The sequence below is a fragment of the Diabrotica undecimpunctata genome, chromosome 7, assembly GCF_040954645.1.
Source record: "Diabrotica undecimpunctata isolate CICGRU chromosome 7, icDiaUnde3, whole genome shotgun sequence".
Lineage (NCBI taxonomy): Eukaryota > Metazoa > Arthropoda > Insecta > Coleoptera > Chrysomelidae > Diabrotica > Diabrotica undecimpunctata.
This window is the reverse complement of record NC_092809.1, coordinates 25,083,743-25,102,732: the sequence shown is the minus strand read 5'-3', so window position 1 is coordinate 25,102,732 and position 18,990 is coordinate 25,083,743. Positions and strand designations below refer to the sequence as shown.

The 18,990-nt window shown below is 32.2% G+C and overlaps 1 protein-coding gene across 1 annotated transcript in view; it reads right to left on the bottom strand.

The window, feature by feature from the left end:
• Positions 1-12,470, bottom strand: part of Gbeta13F (guanine nucleotide-binding protein subunit beta-1) — a 51,247-nt gene extending 38,777 nt beyond the window's left edge. Inside the window, exons 1-2 of the mRNA XM_072536889.1 lie at positions 12,184-12,470; positions 5,354-5,440 (exon numbers count right to left, since the gene is read on the bottom strand). Of these exons, the coding sequence (XP_072392990.1) occupies positions 5,354-5,410 (57 nt within the window). The 5' untranslated portion in view covers positions 5,411-5,440; positions 12,184-12,470. The remainder of the gene's footprint in view (positions 1-5,353; positions 5,441-12,183) is intronic.
• Between the last annotated feature and the right edge of the window lie 6,520 nt (positions 12,471-18,990).

Here is an 18,990-nt window from a genome sequence, read left to right as displayed (position 1 = left end):
AGCACAATCCATTCCCTGTTAAGATAAAGTGATGTCAATTTATTCTGGAGTGATTGGAGGTGAAAAAATTAATTCTTATAAAGCATTTCAAATGGCATGTATATTACAAGAATTTGTTGATCAAACTTTTTGAAATATAAAATTTAAACACTTTAATACACTCGCGATCATAAAATCCGGATCATCTTGAAAATCACTGATATTTCATTTTTAACGAGCTTTATCGTAAATAATAATAACACAAATACAAACTAATGCATGTTTCTGATAATTGTTGCGGTTTCCTTTGTAACAAATAATTCCAATAGTGCCGATTTCGCGGTAAAGTGCACACTTTGCAAAATAAACGCTACCTGTAACTGCCGCTTGTTTTAAATGTTTCATTTGTGCATCGACTTTCTGTTCAAATGCAATGGAGAAACGTTTATTATTGCCACCATTAGTGTTTATTAGGGCCATTATTAGTGTTTATTTTTTGTCAAAAATGCCTTTGACTGTTTTTGAAACGGCACAAATTGTTGCACTTGTGGAAGACGGTCACACTCAACAGCAAGTCGCAAGAACTGTTGGCGTAAGCCTTTCTACGGTTCAACGAGTGCTTCAACGCTTTCAGTAGACAAGTTTGCTAACCAGACGACCTGGCTCTGGACGAAGAAGAACGACCACGCCACTAGATGACCGTTTCCTTGTGTTTCAAGCTTTACGAAACCGGACCTCAACTGCGGTTATGCATCAAAATCGTCTAGAGGAAGTACGAAATCGCAATTTTAGTGTTGCAATAGTCAGAAGAAGACTTCGTTCTTCTTGACTATCTTCTCGGGTAATGGCTAGAGAACCGCCACTTCGCCGGGTGCCTCGAGTTGCCCGACTAGCTTTTGCTCGACAATACGCGCATTGGGGAATTAACGATTGAAGCAAGTGATATTCTCAGATGAATCCCGTTTCTGCCTAACTGGATCCGATGGACGTGTAACAGTTTGGAGGAGAACCGGTGAACGATTTTCACAAGCTTGCATTGCTCCAAGAATGCCATTTGGTGGAGGCTCGGTCATGGCTTGGGGAGGTGTATCTTCCAACTTCCACACAGAATTACCCTTCATCGAAAATGGGTCCCTAACTGCACGAAGGTACATTACGGAGATTCCGGAAGAACATGTTATGCCCAACCTGGCAGGGCTTGGATAAAACGCCGTTTTTATGCAGGACAACGTGCGACTGCACGTTGCCAGGATCAGTATGTAATATTTGGACGAGGTTGGAATTACGAGGGTACCCTGGCCAGCTAGGTCTCCGGACGTGAATCCCTTTGAACATCTCTGGGACTATTTGAAAAAAACGTATTCAAACCCATACACCTTCTCCTAACAACACACAAGAGCTTAAGGATCTGTTAGTGAGAGAGTGGAATAACATACTACAACATGTAATACAGAGAAAAAGTGAGAGTATGCCCCGTCGTCTGCAAGAAGTTATTAGAGCAAGGGGAGGCATTACACGATATTAGTCATTGAAATTTCACTGATTTTTTACCACGTTCTGTATTTTCCATTTTTTTTTCGTATGTCTGTTTTAGCAACAATTTGATTTGTTTTCTGTTTTTTCAATAAAAACAATAAAAAACCATTTTTTTTTTCTTTTAAAACAAACATTGATGACAAATAAAAAATACATTAGCCAAAAAAGGTTATTACTGCGCCAGAGGCAAAAATATTTAAGAAACTTGAAATTTTCAAGATGACCCGGATTTTATGATCGCGAGTGTAGTTTTGCCTTCAAGTTCTATTAACGCAAAAATTGTAAATGACAAAGTAGTAAAAATTGACCCTCTGCTACTGTTTCAAAGGATAATATGGATTGTAAAAGTGATATACTAGTATTTGGAGTTCAAAGTAACACCTTTTCGACTTTCATTATTTTATAGGGATGGCATACACAAAACAAATAAGTCGACTTTTTGCAACTTTTTTGAAACAGTTGATGAGCCTGAAAATGAAAATAGTTTGTACATAATCGATTTAGATTTTTGGCAAAAAATAAAGCAGTACATGATGTATTACATAAACACAAGAAATTCGTTGATGTAAATTTCACTAAAAACAGTAGGTACATATAATAGTTTTTGAAGGATATTCTGTTGAGGGTGCATAAATTGAATATTGATTTTAGCACAAAAACCACATTGTAAAGTGGGTACGTTCTAAGGGTACATTCATAGAGCATAGAACTGACAGTGAATGCTCGCATTTAAAATAATGCATTTATTTTACCTACCAATCGATCATACAACAAAAGATTATATAGACAATGAGAAGAAAAAAACAGCAGTACACAGTTTAGTTTCCAGAACACAGTGGGTACGAGAGAGGCTCTCTTTAGCATAAAAGTGATATTTCAACGATGAAGAGACATGAATTGCAATATTTATGCATGCTCCATCGATTACTATAAAGCGTTCGATACAGTAAAGCATGACAAGCTGATGGAGACAAACAAATATTAGAATAAACACCTGTAATCTAAGAATTCTTAGCAATCTTTACTGGAATCAAACATCGTCTATGCATACAGAGGCAGGAGAATCTGATGATATCAAAATCAAACGTAGGGTTCCTCAGGGATGTATACTATCAGCCCTGGTGTTCAACATATACTCTGAAGAAATCTTCCAAGAATCAGTAGGGGACGTTGTAACTAGAATTCGAATTAACGGAGAATGTATCAATAGCATCAGATGCGCGGACGACAAGATGGTATTCGCTGACATTTATGAAGCCCTCCATCTGCATTTCAAAAATTGGCTAAGCTATTCAAGTGCCATGATTTATCAGTAACCATAAAAATCAGGTTACGACGATGTTATATCTTTTCTAAACTGTTTTACGGAGTTGAGTCGTGGACTCTCACAGACGGTACCTGCAAGAAAATTGAGGCTTTTGAAATGTCACTTTATTGTCGAATTCGGAAGATATCCTATACCGACCACGTTACTAGTTAGGACATTTTACTAAGAATACAAAAAGGAAAAGAGCATTAACCACAATAAAAACAGCCAAAATCGAATACTTCGGTCATCTCATGAGGAACAGTGAAAGATAGGGTTTGCTGAAATTAATTCTACAGGGACAGGTATAAGGAAAACGAGGACCAGGAAGGCAAGGGATTTCCTGGCTGAAAAAGTTATGTATGTGGGTTTAACACAACAACCACAAATATTTTCAGAGCAGCAGTGTGCAAAATACAGATTGCCTTGATGGTCTCCAACATACAAAATTGATAGGCACTACAAGAAGAAGCAGCACAAAAATTACGGTATCACAGGCGTGAATTTTTTTTACATGATAGCAATAAACCACAATTAATAAAACTGGCAGAACATTAAAACAAAAAAGAAAATTAAAATATTTTAAAGTACAGAGATTAACTTGAAGAAATATGCTTTATATACATTTTATGAGCTGACACTCAACTTCTTGTTTTTTCCATCAGGGAAAGGTCAATTATTCGATTTAGACTGATAAAAATTGAATAACAAAGTAAATACCTTCTATAAATCACATACTAAAAATGATTATTTATTTGAAAAGATAAAGAATATGCAAAATCGGTCTTCAAGAAATTTGGGAAAAAGTCTACACTATTACACTGTATAAGTTAATTTATGGTCACTACTACTAATTAAAAAACTTTTAAGCTTTTTTCCAGGTAATTTCCAGGTAAAGTTCCACCTTTTAACAGGTGCTTTAGTTTTTTTCTTTAGAGTATCCTTTTTTCTTCTCTTCTTTTCGTCTGGTAATTTTCGAGTTTTTCTAGTACATTGGGTAAGCATCTTTCTGTAGGTTTCATTTTTTCCTTTTGTTGCATTCATTATCAAACCAATGATTTTTATAGGCACAATTTTCTGTTGCTCTTTCATCCTTTGATGCTGCTTCAATATCTTCCTCTATTCTGGTCCAGTAGGAGCCTATATATTTCTGGCTTTCTTCATTTACATAATAGACTGGGGAAGGTTGAGGCTCAACTAGGGCTGTATCACCACTGATGATTTTAAAATAATAACTATGCCCTGATTCAGTCTCATGGGTGTAACCTATACGACTTAAAAACCTAATGAAAGAGGAGAAACCCATGCACTGAAAAAAAGAAATGAGGAATCAGAAAATGACATATTAGAACGGCTCAAAAGTCATATGATTCAAGGAGCAACAAGAAAGTTCTATCACCAAATAAAGATTACTAGAAAATAATTCAAGCTGAGAATATCATGTTATGATGGGTAAGGTACTTTCAGGATTGCTGGAAGAGGAACCTACTAACAACATATAATTGGAGTACTGATATGAGGAATTTGTGGAACCCTCCTTGGTAAAAGAATTGCAACTATCCATACCATACCAATACCACGGCAAGAACACCACCAGAGCTGGAAATGTTGACACAGATTTAATTGTCAATAACTGAAACTTCAAAGCAGTCAAAGAGTTCATATGATTAGGGACATCAGTTAACCCTAATACCACATCAGAGGAAATAAAAAGGTGCATCATAATTGCAAATACGTGTTACAAAGTACTTGGTACCACAAAGTACAAATAATGTGTATAAGACTGTATCAAACAGACGAATCCTCTCTATCAATTTTTGAAAGAAAGATACTAAGTCTGTAAAAACGGAATATGGAGATGTAGAGTAGATATAACTTTGAACAGCAGAATATCTACAGGCATAAGTTTGGTGGTAAATATATTACCACTATAATAAATTACAACTATCTGCAGTGGGCAGGGCATGTAGCCGGTGGCCTGGAATCGAACACATAAGGAAGATTCGAACAGCTTAGCCAGTGGGACTAAGAAGATGGGGCAGAGCAAAGTGGAGGTGGAGAGATAGAGTACTGTGTTGCTAACTTGAAAATCCAAGCAAGGGACAGAGCAGAATGGAACAGAAATATTGAAGGTTGAGGCCCTTTACGGCCTGTCACACTGTGATGATAAGGATGTAATGTTGGTCATTTATGGTACGATTTCAGGGACAGAGTACATTATTCAGGATGAAGAAGTCGCTTAATCCCTAAAGCAACAAAAACTACTAGGTAAAATTCATCTACTACGTAGAATTATTTACAAGTAAACTACTTTACAACTTTTATGTGTTTATTCTTCCAGTATGTATGGGTCTAGATTTGCTAATGAATTCAAAATGTTATTTTACTGGTTAGAACTCATGGAAAAATGTATATAAGAGATGAACATTAAACTGCTGTAAAATATAGTAAGCATCTTTTTCTGAAATTCAAACTAAGTGTAGTGACACGAATTGTAAAAATTTAAATACAGTTAATATTTGAAATACTTACTCTAATAGCATTTTTGAGGGTTTCAGCTTCTTGCCTAAGAGAATCCAGTTCGTTCATACTGTTCGACACAAAACAAATTTACTCCTCCTACAAATAAAAAATATAAAATTATATTTAGTACATCAATTTGATTTATTGTTAAAACATCCCAAAATTAGTACAAACTTTAATATGGATAAATAATTAGTTCCTTCAAATAAATGATTTAAGAAATATTTTGCAGATAACATTTTGTTATGTTAACCTAGTGCAAACTAAAGCTCTGGAGTACAGCTGTTTAGTAAAACATCCCACAATTTCATGTTATTATCTTTTCAATTATTTCTTCTAATAGCAATAAAAGGTAGGCTAAGGATATATAAGTATACAACACTGGTAATATTTGTTGTGATATGTCTAAATGTTTTGTTTATTTACAATAAATTTAGTTGAGAAAGTTAATTCATTTATTTAGTACCCATAAGGCCAAGAGACAACAACAGTTCCTAATTAAAAGAAAATAGCAAATATTTTTAAAAATATGTAAAATACATTGGTAAAGTTTATTCGTTTACCAAATTCCCATCAGTAAACATGAGCACGTGTTAATATTCGCCGTCTCATTCGTCAAAAGCCTATTAAATTTAATTTATTACCTTAAGCGAGACAGATTCTCATGTTACAGATCCCAACTTGCGAGCATTTTAAATTCAAATTGTATCGTGTTGATTTTTAAGTTAATATATTGTGTTATATTTATGTTATAGTTATTGTTAAGTTATTTACTGGTCATGATATTTTTTAGAGTTTAGTTAAATTGTGATATAATGATTAAATTTCAAGAAATTCTTACACTAACAGTTTCAAAAGTAAATATTTTTAAAGGTCATACATCAGTACGACCCTGTTTGGCTTACACATGGTTCTATTGACGATTGGGAATTTGTAGAATGAATAGGGTATAGCAAGAAATATAAATGAAAACTAATATTCTGCTAATTAAAAAATAGAACAATTAGCATTAAGTAAGAGGGATTATAAAAGGTATTTGGCTTCTAACAATGTTAGTTGGAATTGTTAACAAAACTTTCTACTGATCTTGTTTGGATTATTTTGCATGACAGTGAAGACATCTCACTATGTGGACATACAGGACATACCAGTTTTAAACCTTTAAATAAAAAGTATTAGATATAAATAAAATTTGACTTTTTTAAAAATGTTTATAATATCCATAATGGTCATAAATCAAATGGTCATGAGATGTTTAGGTGATCCATGTAGCCTAATTATTAAACAAGAATATCCATTAAATAGGAAAACAACATTTCTATGTTATGGGAGTGTATCCATATGGTAGGAGAAAGGAAATATGGCAAGACAAATAATGTGCTAGTTTAAGAATATGAGAAAACAACTTGGATGCAGCAGTGCAGAGCTATTTAGATAAATGGTCAATAAGATCCACATAGCAATGATGGTTTTGATAGGATTTCTATAGCAGATGCAACCTGAAGAAAAAATCTCTATTATATTCTTCATATACTTTCACATTTGTTTATATTTCAGTTAAGTAAATACAAACATAATTTGCAGGCTACTTAGATATTTCTTCATAATCTATTTACTTAAGTTAATTTATAATCCTAGTATGATCTCACAGAATGTTGATAATATATGACAAATACATAAGTTCAATACCTGAGAGAATTCTCAATTTTTATACACAAAAATCAAATATAAAAAATTCCCAAAGTACAGTCCACCATCTAAAATTTTCAAGGTACTAAAGAAGATATCTATTCTGTCAATCCATCAAATCCATGCATATTATATCCAAAGTAAAAATCAGATTAATGTTAACAACTGCTAGGCAAAGAAGTATCCTAACACCAATTATAAATTATTTTGTTTTAATACAATTTTGTGTACAAATGACAGAAAAACGGAACATAGGCATTTTTTGTTCATTGATAATTTTTATAATAATGCTAATTTGGTGGAAATTTTACTTCCAAATAATACAGACTCTACAGTTAGGCACTTTACTAAGATACAGAATTTTGCCACTAGATTTAGTTTCAGTATTTCTCAAGAAAGTTGGAGATACAGTTAGGTTCTCATAACAGCACAGTGGTAGGAGCATAGAAAGATAAAAGATACGGTTATTACATATCTAACCAATTAAAAAAAAATTAAATGAAATCTACAACAAAAGAGGAATAATATTAGTAAAACCTTGTACAATATAACCATTATATGAGTAGAATCGATATCTCTGACCATGTCATATTATCCATGTAGCCATAAAACTTTAGAAAATCAGTATCCATATTTGGCAAATGCTATTTTATAGATAGATAGATTGATTCAATGAGGTGGCTTTTGGCCTACTCCACTGCAACCTTTTCAGATCTATTGGAGTTCTCTAATAATAGCTTACATTGTCTAGCCTGAAACTTTTTATGCTCTGCTGTGTAGCACTGTCACCTCCTCTAGGTGATAGTACTATGTTAGCACACTTACTATGACTTTAACTGTCTTTCCTTATTACATTTGTTGTAAATTTTCGCTAATGTCCTCTATAATAAACTGTTTTACATATCTTTGTTCAGGAATTCCTCCACCATAAAAAAATGCTATTGTATAACCCATACTACTTGTGTAAAAAATATTCAGGAACCAAAAACTTGTTTTTATAATTATTGTATCGAAATGATAGAAAAACTTTTACCACCAGCAGATCTGCTGTCTCAAAGGATTTTCAGCCTTCTCACTATTTGACAAGAATTCAAGAAAGGGAAGAACAAGTACAGTCATAGAAACAAATATTTATTTGCTTGTGTTGTGTTTTATATAAATTAAATAATTGCAGAATCCATAAAATAATATTATTAAAATGTACTTTTTCAAAGCTTGCTCTCTGTAATTGTGAAGTATACAACATATACAGTATAAGGACATGACAACACTGCCAAATGCAAATATTTTAGTCTATGAACATTCTTTGTAGCTATCTTTACCGCAATATATTCTGGACAATATCCTTTCACTGATAACAAGGGCTAACATAACTGTATGGACCTTTTCAATTTATGCCATAAAGATTATATAGGTAGGTACTGTTCTCTTGTATGCTCACAGCTTGAATATGCTACAATAACTTTGAGTTTTATGTCTATATATTTTTTATATTTTTACTATTTTAATTGGAATAAGCCACAATTGAAGTTTAAAGTTTATTGATGTTTTAATTTCCACTTCAGAAAATGTTATCAAAATACAAACATTAATAAATTAATCAAATTTTGTTTTTTGTTACTTGGTGAAAAATTAATTTTATCTGACTACTCATTTATATTGACGATTCAGGCATATATTATACATTTTAAAGTAGATGACTTTAAAATGATATTGCCAATATTGCTGAGTTGTGTTCCTGGGAGAACTTTATTGTAAGATAGTTCATTCGATTACATGAAATCAACTTTAATTTGAGAATATCCGTCTTAGTTTCTAAAAAGACAACCACATGACATGATTACAGTAAAATTATCTCCTGTTAATGATAAAATGTATACTATATGTTTGAATTGTCAATATAAATGAGTCATAAATATTGTTCTGAAGCTATTTTCTTATGGTATTTTAAAGTATGTTTATTGACATTTCAATTTCCACTTCAGAAATTGTTCTCAAAATACAAACATAAGATTATACAAATTTTGTTTTTTTTTTAAGAAATAAAATAATAAGAGTCAGATCAAATTAAATTATTAGACTAAGTAACAAAAAAACAACATTTGTTTAATTTATTAATGTTTGTATTTTGATAACCATTTCCAAAGTGGAAATTGAAATGTCAATAAGTAAACTTATTTTAAACTTCAATTGTGGTTTATTCCCATTAAAATAGTAATTACTTTAAGATTCCACAAGAAAATAGCTTCAGAACAGTACTAATAAATTATATAGAAAAGCTCCAGAATCATTCTTATGTATTCTGCATGCAAGTTATGAATTCTAGCTGTGTATCATAAAAAGTCTACTAAATCTTGGAACTCTTTTTGGTAGAACAGCAGGGTTTGATTTGGTATTTATTTTTATACTTTTAAATGGTCTAATTCAGTGTCAAAAGCTTTTAAGTAGAATTAAACATTCCACATCATTCTCATAGAATTTAAGTGTTATTTCTAAGAGTTTTTTATTATAAAATTATTATTCTATAATGGGTGATTCCGTAAATGTAATAAAAAAAATTAATCTTTTCCTTGTGACATACATGTGTGCCATCCATAAGTGACCAAGTGAGCCATTCAAAAACTGATGGTTATTTAACTAAAATTATTAGGCAAAAGTATAGACAAAGTGCTGATGAAGTTAGCTACAAATGAGGGACAGATTTGTATTTGGCAGAGTTGCCATATCACAAATAAATCACGAAAGAGCATGGGATATAATATTAATTAGTGTTACTAAACATTCTTTTTAAGTTTTTAAAAGAAGTTTAATTAATTTAAATTTAATTTATTATAATTTAAATTAACTTAAATTTTTTATTCAGGTACCATTTCATCCCGAAATTATAAGAAAATAGTCATAAAATTGAAATCTGCTGAACATCTGTTGCAATCTGGCAACTAGTGTTTTCAAAGTTTTGACAGTATTGCCAAGTTTATTTGCCAATCTACCAAAGGCCAATTCGCGATTGAAACTGAATGTAGAGGGCAGGTCGATTGCAGTGTCATGGCCGATATAAATGGTATAAACAACTAATGTTTACCATTGCTTTTGCATGTATAGTTTGGTTTAAGACGAGTTATTTTATCATTTATAAATGAAAATTAGCCTTAATGATATCTTTGGATTAACCTTAACTTGGAGAGTCACCTGTCAAAAAAGATTTGTCTTTAAAAGATTCCATAATAAATCATGAGGAAAAAACCTCACGATACTATCCCAACATGTTAAGTATTTGTATTTCTGTTATTCAAGAAAATAAATTATGTATTCTCAGTATGTTATTGACTTAATGATAGTGGTATTTTCTTTTTATTGATTTCCTCAAGTTTTCCAGTTTAGGAAAGAGAAATATTTTTTGTCGATCTTGAATTGTTGAATTGCATTGAGGAACAGAACAATATCGATTTGATTTAAAATACTTTAACGTAGTCACAGTATATTGCTTTATAAAGAATATTTTTTGGCAATATACTGTGACATAGTCATAATGCTGAAATTTACTAAAAAAAATTAATAATTCTATTCAAAACAGCTGTCTGGTTTGTTTATACCACTTATAGTAGTTTAAATTTATTCCGCCAGAGGTCAGATACTTAGTTTTCAATCGCGAATCATGTTTTTTTCTAATAACTAACTGCAACTAATATCAAAAGAAACAAAAATTCATTCGTTCGTGTTTTATATAAATTTAAAAATTTTTAAAAAATACCCGATTTCATATAATAATATAATAAAAATGTACTGTTTCAAAGCATATTTGAGGCATAAAACATATACATAATAAGGACATGGCAATACCGCAAACACAAATTTGACAGATCACAAATTCATCTGCACTTTCTCTATACTTTTATAATTATTATCGTTTATTGCCAATTATTGTTATTGTTAATTACTATTATAACAAACATCTATTAATTATTATATAAGTTTTTTATTTATACTGTTCACAGTTCTTAGCTCATACATCAGCATGTTTTATTAGAAAGATGTTTTGGTATAGCATTTATTTGATTGTAAATAATTTGCCTATTTAAAATTTTTTTAGCCTCTTATAGAAAATCTTGTCAGTTTAAAAATTATAATGTATTAATATCTGAGTTTTGTTTTTGGTTTAAATTTGCATCCACATTATTTCTGTTAAAATTATTAAATTTCGCTTTCTGTATGTCCTTATTATGTTGTTACTATTTGCTTAACATAGGGCTACTGTTTATTCTCTCAAGGGAAATCAATTATTTTTAGCACCATTTATGCAAATACATATCACAGGGAAAACTACAACTCTAGTTTTTACAATAGAAGATTATCTAGCTTTTTTACATACTGGATTACCAATACTCTTAGTCTGTTTCACAAAACCATTAATGGAAAAGAAGCAATATCATGAGGAATGGGTAATCTAAAACTTAATCAACAATATTAATGAGTAACTATCAACAGTATAAAAACATTAATGCAACAAGCAATAACTTGAAATCTGTAACCCAACTTTAACCACCAGAAAGAATCAATAACCAGTGTTTTATATAAAATTTAATATACACTTTTTTTAATGTTCTAAATTAACAGTTAATTTGTGGATTGATTTCTTGAGCTCCTTAGGGGCAACACTTGTGATTTTCAAATAGTCAATATCTAGCAAGAATAAATTAATTACATATGAAAATCTCGATAGATAACTATCTATATTGTCTAAAAATAAGTATGTGATATTATAATTTTCAGAAAAAGCTCTTCAAGCATTAGTAAAGCAAATTACAAAAATTATATTTAAACTTCCCGCCACTGATTTATTAAGAAATGGTTGGGACACACCTACAATTGAATTGTAAATTATAAACACTAGAATACTTATTTAGTTCAATTAGCATAACTTATATTATTATATAATACACTAGCAGTACTTTGCAACATTAAATTAACTGAAGCAGGGCCACTAGACAAGCAAAACAGGAGTACAAATTATAATTTGACAGCCGCCATGACAGTCCCTGCACCTGCTATTAGCCTTCATTTGTTTCCATATAAAGACCGTCTACTATAATTTATGAACTACTATAAGCAATTAAGGATTCACTGCAGTATATTCTAAGTAAATTACTTACTTTCCAAAGCTTTACAGCTGTCCTAAACCAATCACCTATAAAACTATCCAATGGTGCTCGGAAAATCACAACCACATCGGTTTACATACATAGAAAATATATTGTCCACTCCTAATATTCATGTAGAATTTGTCTGTAAAGGTCTCATAGATGTAAACGCATTACCCGCACAATCTACACACCGATTTTACAATTTTCACTGGGTTTTTCGCCACTATCGTTCCTTGGGCGCGGTGAATACGACCGGTACCGTCCCTTCCCGTCTATCGTAACGATTATGGACCCGATTTGTGACGTCAGTGCTTCCATCTTGTGTGGTTAGCGCCCCCTTTTGATGAGATGTTCAACATTATCCTGATGGATGCACCATCTTATGACACGCCTAGAAATAACAAAGTTAAAATCAATATCATTTAAGTAGATTTCTTTTAAAAAAATATGATTCGTTTTTAAAAATTAAATTAGAGTAAAATAAGTTAAATAAAACAAGGAAAGAACGGTAAACAAAGAAAGTGGAGAATTAAACTTACGCTGATTGAAAGAGGTGAACAAAATAACGTCGAAGATAAATGGAAGTCATTCAAAAAATAATTATAAATACAGCAAAACATGAACAACAATACTTGTAATAAAAATTGATAAATGTGTAATGGGATGTGCTCACCAAAGTATTAGCATTGTTTAAAAAATAATTAGTATGTTTCTTCTGCACATGTAACAATTCTTAGAACGTTAGGTCGAATATCAAGCGATTTATAATCTGTTTACTGTTTAATTCATTATAAAATTGCGGAGAATTTAAAGCGAAAAAGGGGCGGTTTAAAAAGCAAACTCACAATATTTTCGAAATTTATATTAGCGTTAAATGATAAAATAACTAGCGGGGAAACGGTTTCAGATTTAGAAGTTTTACAGGCTATAGAAATGGTAAATAATATTGAACATTTACAGGGCGAATTCGATGAGGTTCAAGGGCAAATAGAAAATACGGATAAATTTAAATTATTAGAGGATGAATATACAGAGCGCGAAGAATTCTATAACAAATATTCACAATTAGCGGTAGAGCGAAAGATCATTTGCGATAATCAACAGGTAGCGTATATAGAGGGCGATAAAGCTAGTGAGCGCTCTAAGAATTCATATACAAGGCATTGTATTTAGCTTAAACCTATCGAGTTACCAAAATTTAATGGTAATTATAATAATTGGTTAGATTTTGCAGATCTTTTTGAATCTTTGGTTAACAAAAATGAGTACTTGGACAATATAAGGCGTTTTCATTATTTACGAAGTTCATTACAGGGCGGTGCGGCGCAGGTGTTACGAACATTAGAGTTTACCTCCGAAAACTATGCAGTTGCGTGGAAATTAATCAGGGAAAAATACGATAATAAGAGAATTAATTTCCAATCATGTTAATGCATTATTTAATATAGAGCCAATACATAAAGAGTCATCTAATAGATTGCGGCAATTAGTTGACATTTTTTCGAAGCATTTATACGCGTTAAAGCAGCTAGAGCTACCCACGGATTCATGGGACATACTCCTTATTCATATCATTAGAGAGAGAATAGCAAAACACATAATAAAATTCCTAACTTTAAGGATCTCAAAATGTTTTTAAAATCAAGGGCGGACTTCTCTTGAGGTAAATCAAGCTGAAAATTAAAACACACGGAATATTTCACAGGCGGGCGCATATTCACGGAATACGAAATATTCACATAACATTCGCGGTCTATACTCATCACAGGGAACTTTAAACAAAGCGGATAATACACAGTGTTGCCCTATTTGCAAAAGGGAACACACCATTTATCAATGCGGCGAATTTTTAAAACTTTCATCTAAGGACAGGTTTGATAAGTAAGAAAGGTCAATCTTTGCACGAATTGTCTGGACATTTCTATAAGCGGTGTAGACAGACAACATGCAAACAATCCGCTTCAAAACACCATAGGTTATTGCATCCAGATAGGTCAAGCGAGCAGAACACAGCTTTAGTTTACCAACCGGTAGAAAACGCGAGCGAAATACAATCTGTAGATAATATACAAGGTACTTTAAACACTACCAACTTATCAGTTTCGGAAGTTAGCGCTACAGATCAAACTATACTGTCCACAGTATTAGTTAACATTTTTGACGTCCAAGGCAAGAGAAACATGGTGAGAGCTTTATTAGATTGCGGTTCACAAAGCTCATTCATAACCGAAAATTTATGCGATAAACTTAGAATAAAAAAGACAAGCGCGAACATATCAGTCATGGGCATAAATAATATTGCATTTCCCGTTCGATACAAATGCGAAATACCTAAATATACCTACAGTCTCGTAGCGATATAACTTTTCATACAACTTTAAATTGTTTTGTAATACCAGAAATTACGGGGTGCGTACCGGCATCTCAAATAAACGTTAGCGATTTGCAGATACCTAAACACTTAAAATTAGCGGATAGTCATTTTTATAAACCACAAAAAATCGAATTGTTGATAGAAAGTGATCTATTTTGGCAAATACTCGGGGCAAACACAATTAGTTTAGGTAAAAATAAACCATTCATGTAAGAAACAATGTTTGGCTGGATCATAGCAGGGCCCTATACCAGCCAAAACAACGCATCAGAAAGGCGAATAACTAAGTGTAATTTTACAAACACTATGGAAGTTACAGAACAGCTAAGTAAGTTCTGGGAACTTGAAGAGGTTTTCAATAAAAAACCTGCACTCTCGGGCGAAGAGAGTGCAGGATTGCATGCGAAAAACATTTCGAGGGTACGGTAGAACGCGACGCGACGGGCAAATTCATAGTGTCATTGCCATTTAAGGAAGCGATAAGTTCACTCGGTGATTCATTTCGACAAGCAAAATATACGTTTTTAAATCTTGAGCGTAAATTGAATAAATATGCTAATCTTAAAACTCTTTATAGCGAATTTATCTAGGAATATAAAGAGTTAGGACATATGAAAAGTTTGTGCAGAATTACAGAAGCGGCAGCAGACTCTAGTGGAAATACTACATTTTATTTTATGCCACATCATCCAGTATTAAAGGAAAGTTCTTTGACACACTTGCGCGTTGTGTTCGATTGTAGTGCACCAATTACAAACGGCATTTCATTAAATGGTATTCAAATGGCTGGACCAACTCTACAAAATGATTTTCTCTCCATTTTATGTGAGAGTGAGTGCAGATATTGAAAATATGTACCGTCAGGTATCGGTTGCAGATGAGCAAAGCTCCTTACAATGTATCTTATTATGTATGTATGTATCTGTTACAAACAGTTACATACGGTATGAAATGCTCTTCTTACTTAGCTATTAAATGTCTAATGATATTAGCGGAAGAGCAAGAAGCTAAAAATTCCAATATTGCTAGAATTATTAAATCCGATTTTTATGTGGACGACCTTTTGACAGGTTTTGATTCAAAACAGAAAGCACGCGAAGCTTGTAAATATTTTTTTGAGGTCCTCAAAGGCGGAGGTTTTACATTGCGTAAATTTTATTCAAATGATCCTGAAATATTGAAAGATATACAGGATAAATCAACTACGGGTTCCGTTATTCAATTCGGTGTAAACGAGAAGGCGAAAACGTTGGGATTTTTGTACTCACCGCAATCAGATACTCTGTTTTATAGCATGAATTCATCTCTAGGCCATATAATCACAAAGCGGACTTTATTATCGGACATAGCTCAAATTTTTGATCCCTTGGGTCTATTAAGTGCGTGTACCATCATAGCGAATATTATGTTTCAAAAACTATGGCTAGAGCGTGTTAAATGGGATGATCCCATACCTGACCATTTAGCAAATAATTATTTACAGTTTAGGAATAAATTAGAAAGCTTAAACAATTTAAAAATACCTCGGCATGTTCTATGTTCTTGTGAGGTCAAACATACATGAGGTTGCATATTAATTAAATCTAACGATTCGTTAGGTAGGTCGTATTCATTCTTATTATGTGCGAAAAGCAAGGTTGCGCCCTTAAAGCCAGTTGCCTTACCGCGTTTAGAGCTCTGTGGAGCAGTCATCTTATCGCGTTTGACCAATAAGGTCAAAAATTCATTAAATGTGCAATTTAACACGTGTTACCTCTGGACAGATTCCTCAATAGTACTTATTTGGTTGAAAACATCAGCCAATGTATTGAACACGTTTGTTAGTAAACACGTAGCAAAGATCCAGGAAACCACTTCGTTCGCAGTGGCGTCATGTACCAGGCAAGGATAATCCTGTAGATATAGTGTCCAGAGGCGTGGAACCAGATAAAATAATGGAATGCAACTTATGGTGGCATGGACTGGAGTGGCTCATGCAAGATTCAGATAAGTGGCCACATTTACAAGTTGCTTCTACTGAAACAAGCGAGACGAAGAAAAACATTTTTACGAATAAACTTGATGAAACACACAATACGGAAGTATTTTCATTTAAGCGCTTTTCTAATATTTTACGTTTAAAAAGAACCGCTGCATATGTGTTCAGGTTCATCCGCATGTGTAAAAATAAGGATAGAACTTCTGAACCCCTTTCTGTGGATGAAATAGATTCTAGGTTTAACCGTATTTTAAAACTGTGTCAATCACAGTCATTTCCTAATGAAATAAAGCGTTTGAATCAGAAGAGATCTCTCGATAAAAACAGCAAACTTATAAGTTTATCTCCATTTCTTGATGACCAGGGCATCATGAGGGTAGGCGGGCGTTTAAAGCATTTCCAGTTTACGTATGACAAAAAACATCCCATCATTTTAGCGGCAGATCATGTAGTTACAGCGTTATTATTTAATTATTTTCACAAGGATCTTATACATGCTGGTCCTCAGCTTTTACTTGCAACAATAAAAGAAACTTTCTGGCCGTTATCAGGAAGAAATTTAGCGCGACGTACTGTACACCAATGTGTAAAATGTTTTCGATTAAAATCTAAATCCATTCAGCCAATAATGGGAGACCTACCTGCTCAGCGTCTCGCAGGTGGGCCACCGTTTATTGTAACCGGTGTAGATTATGTGGGACTGTTCTTAATTCGCGATAGAAAGGGTCGAGGTTGTAAACTAATAAAGAGTTACATGTGTCTTTTTATTTGTTTTTGTACGAAGGCCATACATTTAGAATTAGTTACGGAACTGTCTAAGGAATCATTTCTGTTATAATTTTTCCATAATGGAAGCAATTTTATAACAGCTAGTTCGGAGTTAAAAGCGTTAAGAGAATTTTTAGAGCAGACTCCCGCGATAAGAGAATACTTGCTAAAGGATAATATTTCGTGGTCTTTTATACCTGCATATTCTCCACATTTTGGCGGACTGTGGGAAAGCGGTGTAAGAACAGTTAAGCATCATTTACATAGAGGTTTGGGAAACGCGCACTTGACGCTTGTGCAGATTTAAGCTATAATAAATTCTCGACGGATTCATCCTTTATTCTGTGATCCAAATGATCTCTCCCCATTAACTCCTGCACATTTTCTCATCGAAAGACCACTTATTACCAATCCAGATCCAGATTTGCGTCATATTCCAGTTAATCGGCTCTCAAAATTCCAGAATATCCAGCATATACGCCTTCAGCAGCGCGCAGCCATTGTATTCGCGTATCTGTTCTGTTAATATATTAATCTCTTCAATTCTTTTATTTGAATTATTTTTTGCTTTTGTTCAGTTTCTGGTAAAATGTTCTCGTCTCTATTGGCTTACTTATATGTTGTAGTTCTTGAAGTTTTTTGTTCAGATTTTTCTTCTTTCTGCGGTGGATTTAATTTTTTTCCTTACTTAGTTATTTATGTTCCTCCTCTGCTTTCTTTTTCTATTTTTGTTATAATCTGACATTCTTCGCCAAAACAGTCATTCGTTCTTGATCTTTTCTGTTTACTTTTCATGCTTTCTAATAAAAATTTTCAAACACTGTTACATGTTTAAATTAAACATAAATTCACTGCAAAATATGCAATTAAAACAGTTTGTAAATAGTTTTCTCGCTTTGTATATTTTGTCTTTTACAATAGAATGGGTCAATATACTTAAATAATCATGAATGAATTTTGCATAAATAAAACCAATTGTTTGACAGTTTGGTAAAATTTTTGAATTAACGACAATATTTAAATGTTTTGCTTTATGAATAAAAACTTTACAAAGTATTTTATTTTACCTTTAAATGAACATCGTTATTTAATTATTTCCAATTAATGAACTTTGCTGATATATCTATAATTACTAAACTTAAAGCACTCAACTAAAAAATTTAAGAAAAAATTACGAAAGATAGAAGGCAAATTATATCCGATAACCCAATAGTTAAGGCTCACCTCAAGGATCATAGCCAACATGACGAAAAAAAATTATTTTAATTATTTATACGTTTAAAATCATAGCACTCTTGCAAAAATATTTGTCAATATTTAACATATGCTTTAATTTGATAAAATAAGCTTTTTTCTTCAATTTGTTGCTTTCAGAATTATTGTAGATCCAATAGATTACACATAATTATGTTATAAATAAAATATTTTTGGAATAAACTATTTCAATTATGTAATAACTATTAAGTGCAACTTCTTGAAAATTTTAATGCTGAATATTTGTGATATTGGCCTTATTCTGTCGCGAAATCAAAGTTTTTGTTCATTTACAAACTCTCATTTTAAAGGATTTTACATGACTTTGTCTTTGATTATTACTGTATACTAATGTCTTTATTAATAAAGAAATGAACTACATACTTTTTTAAAGTATATTTAATTTATTTTTTTGGTTTAAATAATGTTTAAAAAATTTGGA